The sequence below is a fragment of the Bos taurus genome, chromosome 18 (assembly GCF_002263795.3).
Source record: "Bos taurus isolate L1 Dominette 01449 registration number 42190680 breed Hereford chromosome 18, ARS-UCD2.0, whole genome shotgun sequence".
NCBI lineage: Eukaryota > Metazoa > Chordata > Mammalia > Artiodactyla > Bovidae > Bos > Bos taurus.
Genome location: NC_037345.1, coordinates 16,578,092 through 16,592,291, shown reverse-complemented (window position 1 = coordinate 16,592,291; position 14,200 = coordinate 16,578,092). Strand labels below are relative to the sequence as shown.

At 46.7% G+C, this 14,200-nt stretch overlaps 2 protein-coding genes across 5 annotated transcripts in view; both read left to right on the top strand.

Annotated features, from left to right (window-relative positions):
• Window positions 1-2,596, top strand: part of ABCC11 (ATP binding cassette subfamily C member 11) — an 89,325-nt gene extending 86,729 nt beyond the window's left edge. Inside the window, 2 exon segments of the mRNA XM_059877420.1 lie at window positions 1,272-1,436; window positions 1,547-2,596. Coding sequence (XP_059733403.1) covers window positions 1,272-1,436; window positions 1,547-1,639 — 258 coding nt within the window. The 3' untranslated portion in view covers window positions 1,640-2,596.
• A 9,735-nt stretch (window positions 2,597-12,331) lies between these two features.
• ABCC12 (ATP binding cassette subfamily C member 12) overlaps window positions 12,332-14,200 on the top strand; it is a 94,879-nt gene continuing 93,010 nt past the window's right edge. For 2 of the 4 annotated variants that reach the window (XM_059877410.1, XM_059877411.1), the window contains exon 1: window positions 12,333-12,532. The gene's annotated coding sequence lies outside the window, so the exon portion shown is untranslated. Of the gene's footprint in view, window positions 12,533-14,200 lie in introns of all 4 variants that reach the window. The other 2 variants (XR_009491292.1, XM_024978935.2) reach the window with 2 other exon arrangements.

The following is a 14,200-nucleotide window of genomic DNA, read 5'->3' as shown; positions in this document are numbered from 1 at the left end:
CCCCTCAGTTCCGTATTTCAGTTACTGAGCTGCTTGGTGTGAAGGCTGCTTTCTCTATCTAGATTGTTTTCCAAGTTTGCGTCATCACTTTATGATTTTTGTCATATCTGTGTACCACCTAGCCTGTGATTTACTTGTGATGCCTTGTCTTGTGAAGGAGCAAAAATCACACTTTCTATGCCAATTAAATTCTTCCAATGCATATTTTTTTTAAACTTTTTTATTTTGTGTTGGGGTATAGCCGATTAACAATGTTGTGATAGCTTCAGGCCAATAACAAAGGGACTCAGCCATACATATACATGTATCCATTCTCCCCCAAACTCCCCTCCCATCCAGGCTCATAACATTGAGCAGAGTTCCCTTTGCTACACAATAGGACCTTGTTGTTTATCCATTTTAAATATAGCTGTGTGTACATGTCCATCCCCAACCCTCTAACTATCCCTTCTCCCCTTTCTTCCTCCCCCTGAAACTGAAAGTTTGTTCTCTATGTCTGCTAGTCTCTTTCTGTTTTGTAAGTTCATTTGTATCATTTCTTTTTAGATCCTACATATAAGGGATGTCATACTTCTCTTTCTCTGTCTTACCTCACTCAATATGACAATCTCTAGGGCCATCCATGTTGCTGCAAATGGCATCTGATGCATATTGTTAATGAAAGAAATACAAACATGTTAAAGTAAAAAGTGCATTTATCCACATACTAGCTGCACCATCTCTTCTGCCACCCGGGTGTGCTTGGCTGTCCTGAGAGGAACATTGCTCTACGTTAATTCAGGCAAATAGGAAGGCAGTTCATAAAACAGGAAGTTGCTACTGGCACATTTTCACTTTTAAGAACTTAATTTTCTGGTCACTAAAGAAGGTGTCCCTGGTAGTTCAGATTGTAAGGAATCTGCCTGCAATGCAGGAGACCTGGGTTCTATCCCTGGGTTGGGAAGACCCCCTGGAGAAGGAAATGGTAACCCACTTCCAGGATTCTTGCCTGGAGAATTCCATGGACAGAGGAGCCTGGCGGGCTACAGTCCATGGGGTTGCAAAGAGTCAGACACAACTAAGCTACTAACAGACACAAAGTGTAGTTAGCTCTTGGTTGAGACTTAACATTCTCTTCATAATGTGATGGATAACTTAAAGCTCCAGGTGGGTTTCGAACCAAGTCCAAAGATTTTCCAGCTGAGGTACTAGGCAGACTGGCAGTCACCCCAGGACTAGACCCAGGGTTGAGTCTGAGGAGGCTGCCTTCACTCCTCTTTCTTACCTACCAGATCGTCCTTATTGATGAGGCCACAGCCTCCCTCGACTTGGAGATGGACATCCTCATCCAACACGTAATCCGTGAAAGTTTCCGGGGCTGCACAGTGCTGATCATCGCACACCGTGTCACCACCATCCTCAACTGCGACCGCATCCTGGTCATGGGCAACGGGAAGGTGAGGGGACACCCCCAGGCCGCTGGGAGGATGGCGCCCAGGCCTTCGGATCCCTCAGGACTGAGCTCAGCTGCACCCTGCTTCCCTCCCCTTCTCTCTCTGCCTCCCAGGTGGTGGAGTTTGACAAGCCTGAGGTCCTGCAGAGGAAGCCGGGGTCCACGTTCGCAGCCCTGCTGGCAATAGCCAGTAGTTCCATGAGCTGAGGAGGCGGGACTGCGTGGAGGCAGGCGTGGCTGAGCCGGCCGTGGTGCAGTAGTCAGAGCCGGCGGGGAAGACTGCAGCCTGAAGCCTCCTCTGCAGAGATGGCTGCTTCTCTGCAAAGCAGGGCTGGAGTGTGCTCCAAGTGCTGGTGATGGGCGGGAAAAGGACATTGAGGGAGCACAGCCTGGAGTAGGGCACTTGCTGGCTCCCCTGGAGACCACGGAGGAATTTCATAATAATGATAAAGTTTATTACAATTTCTGATTGGTGTTAAGAGTGTTGCAAGTGGTATACTGATTTTGTAAAAAAGAAAAAAAAAAAAGGAAAAGTCGCACTCTCAGTTCTGCTTTCTCTGTTAGCTGGTATTCATTCAGCTACAGCAAACAGAAACGTACTTAAGCTTTCTGGTAAAAGGGACGTTATTAGCTCATGTAATGGAAAGTTCCAGAAAAAACTCTGGGTTGAGTGCCAGTATCAAAAGGACATCTGCCGTGTGGGCTCTGCCTTTCTTCACTCAGCCTCACTTTCATTTGCTTGACTTCACTCTCTGGCCTTCTGTCCTCACGGTACAGCAGGGCTGCCAGCCGCCCGAGGCTCACATTCCACCCGCTCCATACTCCCAGTCCTCTTTCTCCAGGGATCCCAGCAAAACTCCAGCGCTAAATCACTGGGCCAACTTGAGTTGCTCATCCCTGAACTAGTTATGTGTTAGGCCGCTGGAATGCAGTGAGGGGCCAGGCCCAAATTGTATGCCTGTACCCGGGCCTGGGGAGGCGATCAGCTACCCTGAATCACATAAATGGAGAATGGAGAGGGATGCTTCCCCACAATAAAATTGGGGTGTTATTACTACGTTAGGAAAGAGTGGACAGCCCCCAAACAGTAGCTGTCTATCCTGTGCTTGCTTACTAATTGGAGCATAGATGGGTGAAATAAAGAGTTAACTTATTATTAATACATATGCCAACTGAAAATAAGATCATTTGTGTCCCCCTACCCCTAATGGTTATGCTGCCGCTAAGTCGCTTCAGTCGTGTCCGACTCTGTGCGACTCCATAGACAGCAGCCCACCAGGCTCCCCCGTCCCTGGGATTCTCCAGGCAAGAACACTGGAGCGGGTTGCCATTTCCTTCTCTAATGCATGAAAGTGAAAAGTGAAAGGGAAGTCGCTCAGTCATGTCCGACTCTTAGCGACCCCATGGACTACAGCCTACCAGGCTCCTCCGTCCATGGGATTTTCCAGGCAAGAGTACTGGAGTGGGGTGCCATTGCCTTCTCCAATGCAGGAAAGTGAAAAGTGAAAATGAAGTCACTCAGTCGTGTCCGACTCTTAGCGACCCCATGGACTGCAGCCTTCCAGGCTCCTCCGTCCATGGGATTTTCCAGGCAAGAGTACTGGAGTGGGGTGCCATTGCCTTCTCCCCTAATGGTTATAGATATATATAAATAGAAAGGGTAATTATTTTCAATTTACTTATAGGGAGACCTCATTGTTTGAGGAGAATATGTTTCAAAGTACTTTCCTTTTGTTTTCAGATTAGTGTCTGGTTTTGCCCTAAGAAGATCAATTCAGTAAATGAGTATTTCTTACTCTGTTGCAGTGGGGTGGATGCTGGGGACATAATGATGTACCCACCCTCATGGAATTTGTCCTCCAGAGAGTAAATAGAGAGTGAAAGTTGCTCAGTGTCTGACTGTTTGTGACCCCATGGACTGTGAAATTCTTCAGGCCAGAATACTGGAGTGGGGTAGCAGTTCCCTTCTTCAGGGAAATCTTCCTAACCCAGGAATCGAACCCAGGTCTCCCACATTGCAGACAGATTCTTTACCAGCTGAGCCACCAGGGAAGCCCTCCCAGAGATTAACTAGTTAGCAAGTAAACAGGAGGTTTTAACACCAAGCGACAGGAGGCAAGGGCAGGGTTCAGGAGATGGAGGCAGTCAGAGCAAGCTTCTTGGTGGAAGAGATGAGACCAGAGAAATGGACAAAGGTTTGCTCAGATGAAGGGGACGGGGGTAAGGAAGACTGTCCCAGGCAGAGAGAAAAGCAAACAAACCCCTGTGGGAATGAACTGTGGCAGGGCTGATTCAACAGCGGGACCTGAGCTAGTGCCACGTGTGCATCGCCTCTGTGCCCTTCCTGGTTCTTAGGCAGCACCCGCTTCTCTCTTGAGAGCGTTTCCCAGGTGGATGTCTTCTCTCTTAAAAATCCTTTTGTTCAGCGGGTCCTCTTCCCCTCAACCTTGCTTTTTCCTCCTGGGGCCCTGAAGAGTGGCCGCTCCTGCTCCCGGCCTGGTACAACTCTGCAGGGTCGCAGAGCTGCTCGTCGGCAAGTTGAAGATCACTCTCCTCGCCTGGCCCTGCCCTCTCCCAGAGCTGCCATGGGGCAGCTGCCTGTGTCACTGGGAGAGTGCTCCACATACTCAGTGCTGCTGCCTGTTTTCCTTCAGTTGGCCAGCAGATGGCAGGCTCTTCCCAAAAATGCGGGGAAGGTCCCGCGGGTTCCAGGTCTAGATCCACTGAGAACTACTGTTGACCCCTTAGTCAGAGGACAAGAACCAGAGCCCGTTTCCACTAGGTATTCAGGGCATCATTTCACCTCTCCTCACAGCAGCTTCTCTTCAGGGCAGGTTCTCAGCCTTCCCAGCACACTGGAGTCACCCAAGGTGCTTAAAATATCCTGATGGAGGTCCACCCCTAGGTGTTTTGATTTCATTGGTTTGAGGTAGAGAGTGTACATTGGGATTTTTAAAGCGGTAAGTGAATCTAATATGCAGTGGAAATTGAGAACCATTGGCTCCAAACAACAATAAAGCAAAACTGTTTGAAAAAATAATATATGATTTTTTTTTTTTTTTAAAACAACAGACTCTTGAGAGTCCCTTGGACTGCAGGGAGATCCAACCAGTCCATTCTGAAGGAGATCAGCCCTGGGTGTTCTTTGGAAGGACTGATGCTAAAGCAGAAACTCCAATACTTTGGCCACCTCATGCGAAGAGTTGACTCATTGGAAAAGACTCTGATGCTGGGAGGGATTGGGGGCAGGAGGAGAAGGGGATGACAGAGGATGAGATGGCTGGATGGCATCACTGACTTGATGGACATGGGTTTGGGTGTATTCTGAGAGTTGGTGATGGACAGGGAGGCCTGGCGTGCTGCAATTCATGGGGTCGCAAAGAGTCGGACACGACTGAGCGACTGAACTGAACTGAACTGATTGGTGATATTTTATTCCTTAAGTTGAATGATGAGTATATGAGTTTGTTTTCTTTAATTCTTTATATATTTGGGGGCTATCTGAACTATATTGGTATACAGTTTTTAAATTTGATTTTTTTTTTTTTTTTAATTTTAGCTGCACTGGGTCTTCGTTGCAGCACACAGAATTCTTTAGTTGCAATGCATGGACTTAGTTGCCCATGGGATGTGGGATTTTAGTTCCCTGACCAGGGATCAAAGGCCAGGGATCAAAGCCACATTCTCTGCATTGAAAGGTGAATTCTTAATCATTGGACCACCAGGGAAGTCCCCCCAAAAACTGATATTTCAAAAATAACCTAAAAATAATTATAATGAGAGAACACAGCTCCACTTCCTTATATTTACTTAGTGCTGTGCCTAGTCACTCAGTCGAGTCCGACTCTTTGCGACTCCATGGACTGTAGCCCTCCAGGCTCCTCAGTCCGTGGGATTCTCCAGGCAAGAGTACTGGAGTGGGTTGCCATGCCCTCCTCCAGGGGATCTTCCCAACCCAGGGATCTAACCCAGGTCTCCTGCATTGCAGGCGGGTTCTTTACTGTCTGAGTCACTAGGGAAGCCCATATTTACTTAGTGGTTTGCCATTATTTGTATTTTCAATTACATCCCTACGGGGATGGGAGAGTATTTTTAGTGTTCAGGGATCTAAAGGCCTCCATCGGCCGCCAGGGCCCAGTCCCCCTCCTGGCTGAGTGCTGTGGACAAACTTCAACACAAACTGTGTGGTGTGGATGTGGTCACAGAAACAACAAGCAGATGTGTAGATCGAAGGAGACAGCGGTCCACCTGGCCCTGCCCTGCCCTCTGCCTCTAGCTCTGGGCACTATTTTAAGAGAAACACAAGTACATGGAGACTCTTCCAAGGGCGACCACTAGGTGGCCTGAGCTATGTTGTGAGAAGGACCAGGAAGGTAGAGGGAGTCTTCACTTTCCCTAAGGGCTTCCTCTAGGAACAGCTCCAGAGGGCAGCCCCAGATCCCCAGGAACAAACATTCTTCATCTGGAAAGGTCGGGCTAGGAGCTGCCCCTGGCTGGAAGCCTTTTCTGAATCAGACAGTTCTCCCCGGTGTAGGGCAAGGGGCACGGCTGGTATTTCCAGGCTCTGAGGATTCCCACAAGACTGAGTCCTGGAAGGGATTCTGTGTGTGGGAAATCAGACTGGATAACTTCTAGGGCATATATGACTCCAGGATGCAATGGTGAACATAATAATGCCAATGGCAGGAGTTCTTTAGCCTGGAGGGCTAAAGCAAACCTTGCCAGGGCCCGCACCCCAACACACTTTCTGATTCAGGAAGTCTGGAGTGGGGCTCGAGAATTTGCCTTTCTAACAAGTTCCCAGATGTTGCTGATGCCGGACCCAGCACCATACTCTCAGAACCCAGGGGTTAGCAAGATGACTCTATCCTGTAGGGGCTAGACCGCAAAGGTTTAAACCTTGGTTCTAATATGTTCTCCAAAGTTTCCCCAAAGTCCATTTCTGGGGCACGTTTATTTCTATGACCTCTTTTGGTTCAGACTCCAGAGCGACCCCCTTGGACCATACAGACACTTGTTTCCTCCATTACGTTGACTCAGAAGGAGAGCTTAGCACTTTCTCTTAATTTCCTTATTCCCTTTGTATGTGTGAAAGTGATAGTCGCTCAGTGATGTAGAGGACTTCAGTGGACTCTGGGCCAAGGGGGAGTTTCTGTGCTAGTCTGCTTCATATTGCTCATCGCACCCTCTGAGTTCTCTCTGCTTTCACTTCCCAAGCCCTGAACTGTGCTACTCAGAACTGTTCATTTCTCTCTGTTGATGACTTTTCCTGCTGGGCAAGTCTTCAGGGTCGTATAGTTTACCTCAAGAGACTGGTCAAGGCAGTTCTTTAAACAAACAAAAACCAGTTTCCACCCTATGATAGGTGCCAGCTGTTAAGATAGTACCATCTCATCCTCATTAACCTAAATGTGGTAGTCTATCCAGCTCTGTGGAATCCAACTATGTCAAAGTCAGAAGCAACTTCAGGCACTGTCAGTTCAGATGTTCTTAACCTGTAGTCCATGGACTCCTTAGCTAGATTCAGGGGAGCCATCGATTTGAATGGGAAAAACTGTTTTGTTTTTACTGACAGAAATTTCCATGGATTATGAATGAGACAACAAGCTATAATGGTATTAACACAGCCTGTGACTTTGTCCTCAATAGAAATCATCAGTTTTCTCAAATCTTACTTCAGCTGTTTCAGATGTCTCAAAATACCATTTATTTTATTTTATTATGTATTTATTTAGCTGTGCTGGGTCTTAGTTGAGGCATATGGGATCTTAGTTGCAGCACATGGGATCTTGTTCCCTGACCAGGGATTGAACCCAGGCCCCTGCACTGGGAGTCTCTGGACCACCAGAGACGTCTCACAAAATATCATTTATATGCATCACTGCTTTGAAATTATAGTAGTTATTTACTGTATCAGTAGAGAAGCACACATATGACAATGTCTGATTTTACTTTTTACATACTGTTTTGCTAACTATGTATCACTGTAATTGGTTTTCTTCCCACTCCTGTGTAGTTTATCTTATGCATTAGAAACTCTATTCTGAATGTCAAAGAGATCCATGGCACAAAAAGGGTTAAGAACCGTCATTTATTTGCATTCTTGATTTTACAGAGGGAAGCTGAGTCCCAGACAGAGGCTTCTTGCCCACAACTATACCACTGGCTGGCTTGGGACTTGACTCTAAAACAGAGAAGAATAGAAGGGGCAGGAGAGGGGACTTCCCTGGTAGTCTAGTGGTTAAGACTCTGAGCTCTCAATGCAAGGGGAGTGGTTTTGATCCGTGGTAAGAGAACTAAGATCCTGCATGCTATGCGGTGTGGCCAAAAATTAAAAACAAACAAAATAAAATTAGATTGTGAAAAAAAGAAAGGACAAGAGGGTAGCAAGGCTGGGGAGAAAGGTCTCGCCCAATACTGTGCTCGGGCATGGTTTGCTCAGAGCAGGGAGTGATCCCCTCACACAAACTCCAGTGTTGCTGCCTGGCTGATCCTTCCCTAGTTCCTGCGGCCATTGCAGGAGCTCTAAGCAGTAACAGGGCAAAACCATTTCTCATTACAGCAAAGAGGAGTATAATTTTCCCACTTAATAATGATGCTTCCTGGCCAGTCCTTGGTTCTCAAATGCTTTGTCGTTTGAGCTGCGCTCTAGCAACAACTGACTGATTCAGAACCTTCTGTTCCAATAGGACAGTCCCAGTCCCACTCGGCATTTACTGGGATGCTCCTCACCCCCTTCCCCACACTCATCAATACACTTCACAGTTCTGGGCTTGTGCCTGATTCATGATTTAGAGCTTACAGAGAACGTCCACACAAAATACTTACCATAAGATTGTGCACATTAGCTAGAGAGGGTTAAGAGTCTTCACTCTGAGTTCCTTAACAGTTAGCATGAAGAAAGAAGAAAGATGTGTTACAAGAACTTCACGAACCAATCATTTAAAAAAAATATAGTTGTTGACAATGAGCATAGTTTTCCTGGTCCTGAGAAAGGAGGGTCATCTTTCCCACGTGTGGAATATTGCTCAGCCGTAAAAAACACATTTGAGTCCATTCTAATGAGGTGGATGAACCTAGAGCCTATTTTACAGAGTGAAGTAAGTCAGAAAGAGAAAAACAAATGTTATATATTAACACATATATATGGAATCTAGAAAAATCGGCAGCAATGGAAATGCAGACGTGGAGAAACAGACTTGTGGACACAGTGAAGGAAGGAGAGGATGGGATGAACTGGGAGAGCAGCATGGAAACACACATTACTACATGTGAAATAGACAGCCAGTGGGAATTTGCTGTATGAGGCAGGGAGCTCAAATCCAGCATTCGGTGGCAACGTAGAGGGCTGGGATGGTGTGGGTGGTGCGAGGGAGGTTCAGGAGGGAGGGAACGTGTGGGCCTACGGCTGATTCATGTTGTTGCATGACGGAAACCAACACGATGTGGTAGACAATTATCCTCCAATTAAAATAAACAAAAGAGCATTGTCTTCCAAAGATGTGCTCAGGTCTTTATAAGTGGCAGAGCTGAGCCAGAACACAAGTTTTCTGCCCAAGAACATGTTTTGTGTTTTCCAAGAGGCTTGCTTTCTGAACGTTGTATGCACACATGTCTGGTTCACTCATTTATGTTTCTTCCGCTTCCTGTTCTAAAAGTCCATTTGAATTCCAAGTTACTTTGCAAAATCATTTGACATCAGCTTTGTTTGATCTTCCCCTTGTATCTCTCTCCTGATTTCACAGGCAAACAAGCAAAAATGAAAACCCCAAACTTCTTCCTTTAGCAGATACTTTGTGTCCTTCCAACAGCAGCTGGGAAGGTAGAATTCCTATTTCCTGTGAGAGCTTGCTAATTAAAAAATTATTATTCACAAATAATAGCTACCATTTACTGAGTGTTTACTATGTCTAAGACACTGTGTTAAACACTTACATTATCTAATCCCCAGTTAATTTGCAATGCTTGGAAGTTAGTATTCTCATTTTGTAGCTGGAGAAATTGAAATTTAGATACTTTGAGCTCAGATCTAATTCCAGAGTTCCTATTCCTAACTGCCACACGTTGCTGATTCTGTACGACTCCATATGCCCATCTCTGTGTGCTTCCTGGGGTAGTCGAGCCCCGTCTCCCTGTCTGTCTCTTTCTCCCTTTATTATTTCTCCCCCTCCCCTTTTTTTCTTCCTTCCTTACCTCCCCACCTCCCAGCTTCCTCCCTCCGACCTTCTCTTCCTTCCTTCCTTCACCTCTCTCCTTCATACACATACATTTTTTAAAATATTAAGCAATTTTTTGAGGTTGGTTGAGTTCATGCCTTTTATGCTTTGTTGGTGAAGGCAGGAAGAGGGAGGATTTCAGACAGAGAGTGACTTTGGAATAAAGGCCTCATAGAACTTCAGAGCTGGAAAATCCTCCAGAGGAGCGGTCCTGAAACTTTGCACTGAGCGCAGCATCAGAGTCCTGATACAGGCATGGACACTTATTTACTATGATGTACTGCATATATGCACAAACATATTTGTACACACAAAAAATAGAATTTTTATAAGGATGAGGACAATTTAAAAAGGATTTCTAAAATTTTTATTTTCTTCTTATACTCCAGTGGATTCTCTGCCTCTGCAACCCCCTCCATGGGGGTGTGTACTCCCTGCCTGGGCCTCAGTGCCCAGAGCTTCTGTGAGTGTTCTCGCCACCTGGACAGGAGCTTGTCTGTGCTTCTCCTAAGGACTCCCTGGGGTGGCGACTGCACGGGCCCTCTCCGTGATTCATGCCCCAGCCTGCTGTGTGATCAGCCAAATGATCTTCTGGATGTGGCACCTCAAACTGTATCTTGGTAGAACCAGTTTCTATAGGGCTTCTATAGACATGGAGGAAAGTTGCCTGTTCTTCTCCTTCCATAAACGCGGCAGCATTTGAATCTGTTTGGAAATTGTGAAAGTCAGTCTGTGCTGGGTTTTGAGACCTCCTGGGGTTGTTGTGAAGATCAAGTGATGAAAGGAGGCAGGACTTTGTGATACACAAAGGCCCTACAAAAGTCAAGTTATATTATTAGCTGTGATGTGCTTTTATGGAGGTAGGAGTGAAGGCAAATAAAACGAGACCGCTTAGACTTGCCGAGAGAGAGCCTCTGCAGGCCCAGCACCCCCCTGAGTTCAGGGAAACTTCCTCCTGGGAAGGTTTTCCTATATTGTCTGCAGTTCAGTTCAGTTTGGTCGCTCAATCGTGTCTGACACTTTGGGACCCCATGGACTGCAGCACGCCAGGCCTTCCTGTCCATCACCAGCTCCCAGAGCTTGCTCAAACTCATGTCCCTCGAGTCAGTGAGGCCATCCAACCATCTCATCCTCTGTTGTTCCCTTCTCCTCCTGCCTTCAATCTTTTCCAGCATGGGGGTCTTTTCCAATGAGTCCTTTCTTCACATCAGGTGGCCAAAGTGTTGGAGTTTCAGCTTCAGCTGTCTGCAGACCTTCTCCATTTCCCACCTCCCTTTCAGGCACAAAGAGAGGGTGGCCTTGTCTGTGAATTTTAAAAAATTTATTTTATTGAAGTACAGTTGATTTACAATGTTGTGTTAATTTCTGCTGTACAGAAAAGTGATTCAGTTTTATCTATATCTATATGTTGATACATATATTTATTGTTGTTTGTTGCTGTTTAGTCACTAAGTCGTGACCTTGTGACTTAATGGATTGTAGCCTGCCAGGGTCCTCTGTCCATGAGATTTTCCAGGCAAGAATCCTGGAGTGGTTGCTATTTCCTTCTCCAGGGGAATCTTCCCAAAGCAGGGATCGAACCCATGTCTCTTTACGGATTCTTTACCCCTGAGCCACCTGGGAAGCCCAATATCCTTTTTCATATTCTTTTCCAGTATGGTTTATGACAGGATGTCAAATATAGTTCCCTGTGCTATACAGTAGGATCTTGTTGTTTATCCACCCTATATATGGTAGTTTGCCTCTGCTAACTCCAACCTCCCACTCCATCCCCTATCCTCAACCCCTTGGCAACCACAGGTCCACTCTCTGTCTCCTCTGAATTACACCCCTAGGATATGAAGGAGTCAGAAACAGCCAGCAGGGGGAGAAATTGATCCGGAGAAGAGTAGGAAGAGGCCTCAGCAGGCTTGAAATGATACAGAAATATTTGTCGTAAAATCCATGTGAATCAGATGAAGAAGGCCTTCTAAAGTGGTAAATAGTTCTTAAGAATGAATCAAGATTTGCTATTTCTGGATTTATAGATGTCACTCCTTCCCAACCATTCACTGGCAACTGTGGAATCCTCCAGCCACCACTGAGCTGGGCATGTCTTCTGAGGAAGGTACTGAGGCCGGCCACTCACAGGGACCCAAGAAAATGGGAAAGACCTGTAGTTACTTGCGTTACAGAGTTAGCAAGCTTGAAGTGAGTTAAACAGAAAACTTTTATATGCAAGAGAGCCAGTCCCGGACTTACTTTTCATTTAATTCAAGAAAGCAGAATTAAGCTCAAGTTGCTTTTTATTTTTGGTTAAATGAATGGGGAATGAATGAATGAAGCTTTCTGTTTTGAAGATTGGATTTCCCCATCCCACCTCAGAGTTGCTTCACCTTTGCAGGAACACAGAGGGAGAAACGCTTATCTCCTGAGAGTGGGGAGACTTGGCTACGTCTGAGCCTTGCCCCGAATCAGTCATGAAAAGCCCTCTGTTCTTTGGTCTCCTGGCTGTAGGGAAGACCAGCTGGGGGAGGAATTTCTCCTCTTATACAAGGCGATGATGTGGCAGGCTGGCTGGGTAAGCCCATGACACGAGCTTGGACTGTCACCAAAGGAGCGGGACCCTGCCCCAGGTCCATCCTGCGAGGGGGCAGTGCCCTTTAATGTGGGCAGAGGGAATGTTGGTCCCCCAGGGTTCCCTTCACAGGTGTGGTGGGAGCGGCAGTTGAATGGGGCAGTTGGAGAGCAGGGCTTCAGGCAGGAGGGGCAAGGAAGCTGAATCCGAGGTTCGAGGAGCGAAGGTGACCTGGCAGCAACGGCAGGCACTGCTCTCGGAGCCCCAAGACTTCTGACCCTGCCTCCTCTCCCGCCCATCCTCAGGACCAGAGCGTTTCCTGCCCAGGTAAAGCTCCTCTCTGTAGCACTCAGCCCCCAGTTGGTCTCTGAGGCCCTTGTCTCTCTCTCCCAGGACAGGCTGTGACGGGCAGCCTGTGTGGGAGGAGGCAGCGACCTGGGGCCCCCAGAGCACAAGGGGCACCCGGGCACTGCCATTAGGGAAGCCCCCCAGTGTTGTTAAAACGAAGCAGGAATGCCAAGGCAGGATTTCCAAATCTGACATACAAAAGCCTACATGAATAGAAGTCCTTCTCTTTCTCTCTCTCTCTCTCTCTCTCTCTCTCTCTCTCTCTCTCACACACACACACACACACACACGTTCACCATTTAATCAAAGGATTTATTAAAAAGAAATGCTACTTTGTGGTACTCTCCTATACGGTTTTGGTGTAAATGGAAGTCTTCATCTTTCTTCAATCTTGTGAGAGCATCTCTGTAGCTGAGAGACTGCCTCACCTGGAAACCCCTTCACAGATTGCCATCTGGGGCTCTCTGGGGACAAGAAGACTTAAGCAAACCTCTGTCGCCTTTCTGCACTCTAGTCCGCATGTGCTCTCACCTGCCCATGATCCCTTCTGCCCTCTCTCCTTCTTTCCTTGCTCCAACACCAGTCCAAGGACTGGCTGTCCACCTGGATGCTGGGGGCTGCTAGACTGGACCGACAGCAGAGGGGAGGGGAAGGGGCTGAGGGAAGCTTCCCAGAGCTTCCCCCGAGCTGGAGCCTGGTTAGACTCTCAAGGAAGGGGCTGCAGGATTTGCACGGAAGCACATGAGATCATCAGATATTGGTAATTTTGATGATTTTAAATTAAGAAAAGATTTGTTAGGAGAGGAATGGTGGCCATAATCTCTAATCTGGGAAGGATTTTATTTTTATCCATTTGACTGATGCAAGACAGTCCTAAGGAAGGATTTCCAATATGGGCACCAGGGGAATCTGAGAATCCAATTCTCAAACAAGACTTTGTTAATTGTTAATTTTCTGGGTTAGAGAGGCAGAAATAGATCACAATGGAACAAAGTGGGTAGGTGTGGAAAATGTTTCTTCTTGAAATGCTCTCAAGGCATTTTTTGTTTTCCATCTTTGGAGGGAGACAAGGTTAGAGAAAAATGAACCCACTGTAAGGAAAATAGCAAATGCAATGATAAATGCTAAGTCACCCAGACCCCACAGTCAAAGAGACATTAAGGAGTGGTGGGGACTGTGGCAAACTAAAGCCCTTGTGCCCTACCTAAAAAGGGTTGATGCAGCTCTTCATGAGTTGATACAGAGCTCCTGATAATGAGCATACAGAACTCCTGACTTCTTGACAAAAGGCAGAAGTCTTTTTTCTTTTTAACAAGATTATCTTCTGATTTTTAAATGTTTTCTATAGGTTCAGAAAATTTGAAAAACTATACAGGCTAAATAAAATGGACTTGCACGTATAATGTGGTCTATGATCTGTGAGTTTCTGTCCTCTGCTCTAAAATGAGACCTTCCTGCTTCTGCCTTTTCTAGTCTATTGAGGTCAGCTTAGGGAACACCCTGCCAGCAAGCAGAGGGATGCACCAGGGACCTTCCTCCATCTCGTATCATCCCTCAGATACTCTGAGTGGAAAACAGCAAGGTGGGAAGAGAGTCATGACGGTTGCAGGGGCCCTGGCCTGTTGGGTCCTTGCCTTTTCCAGCTCT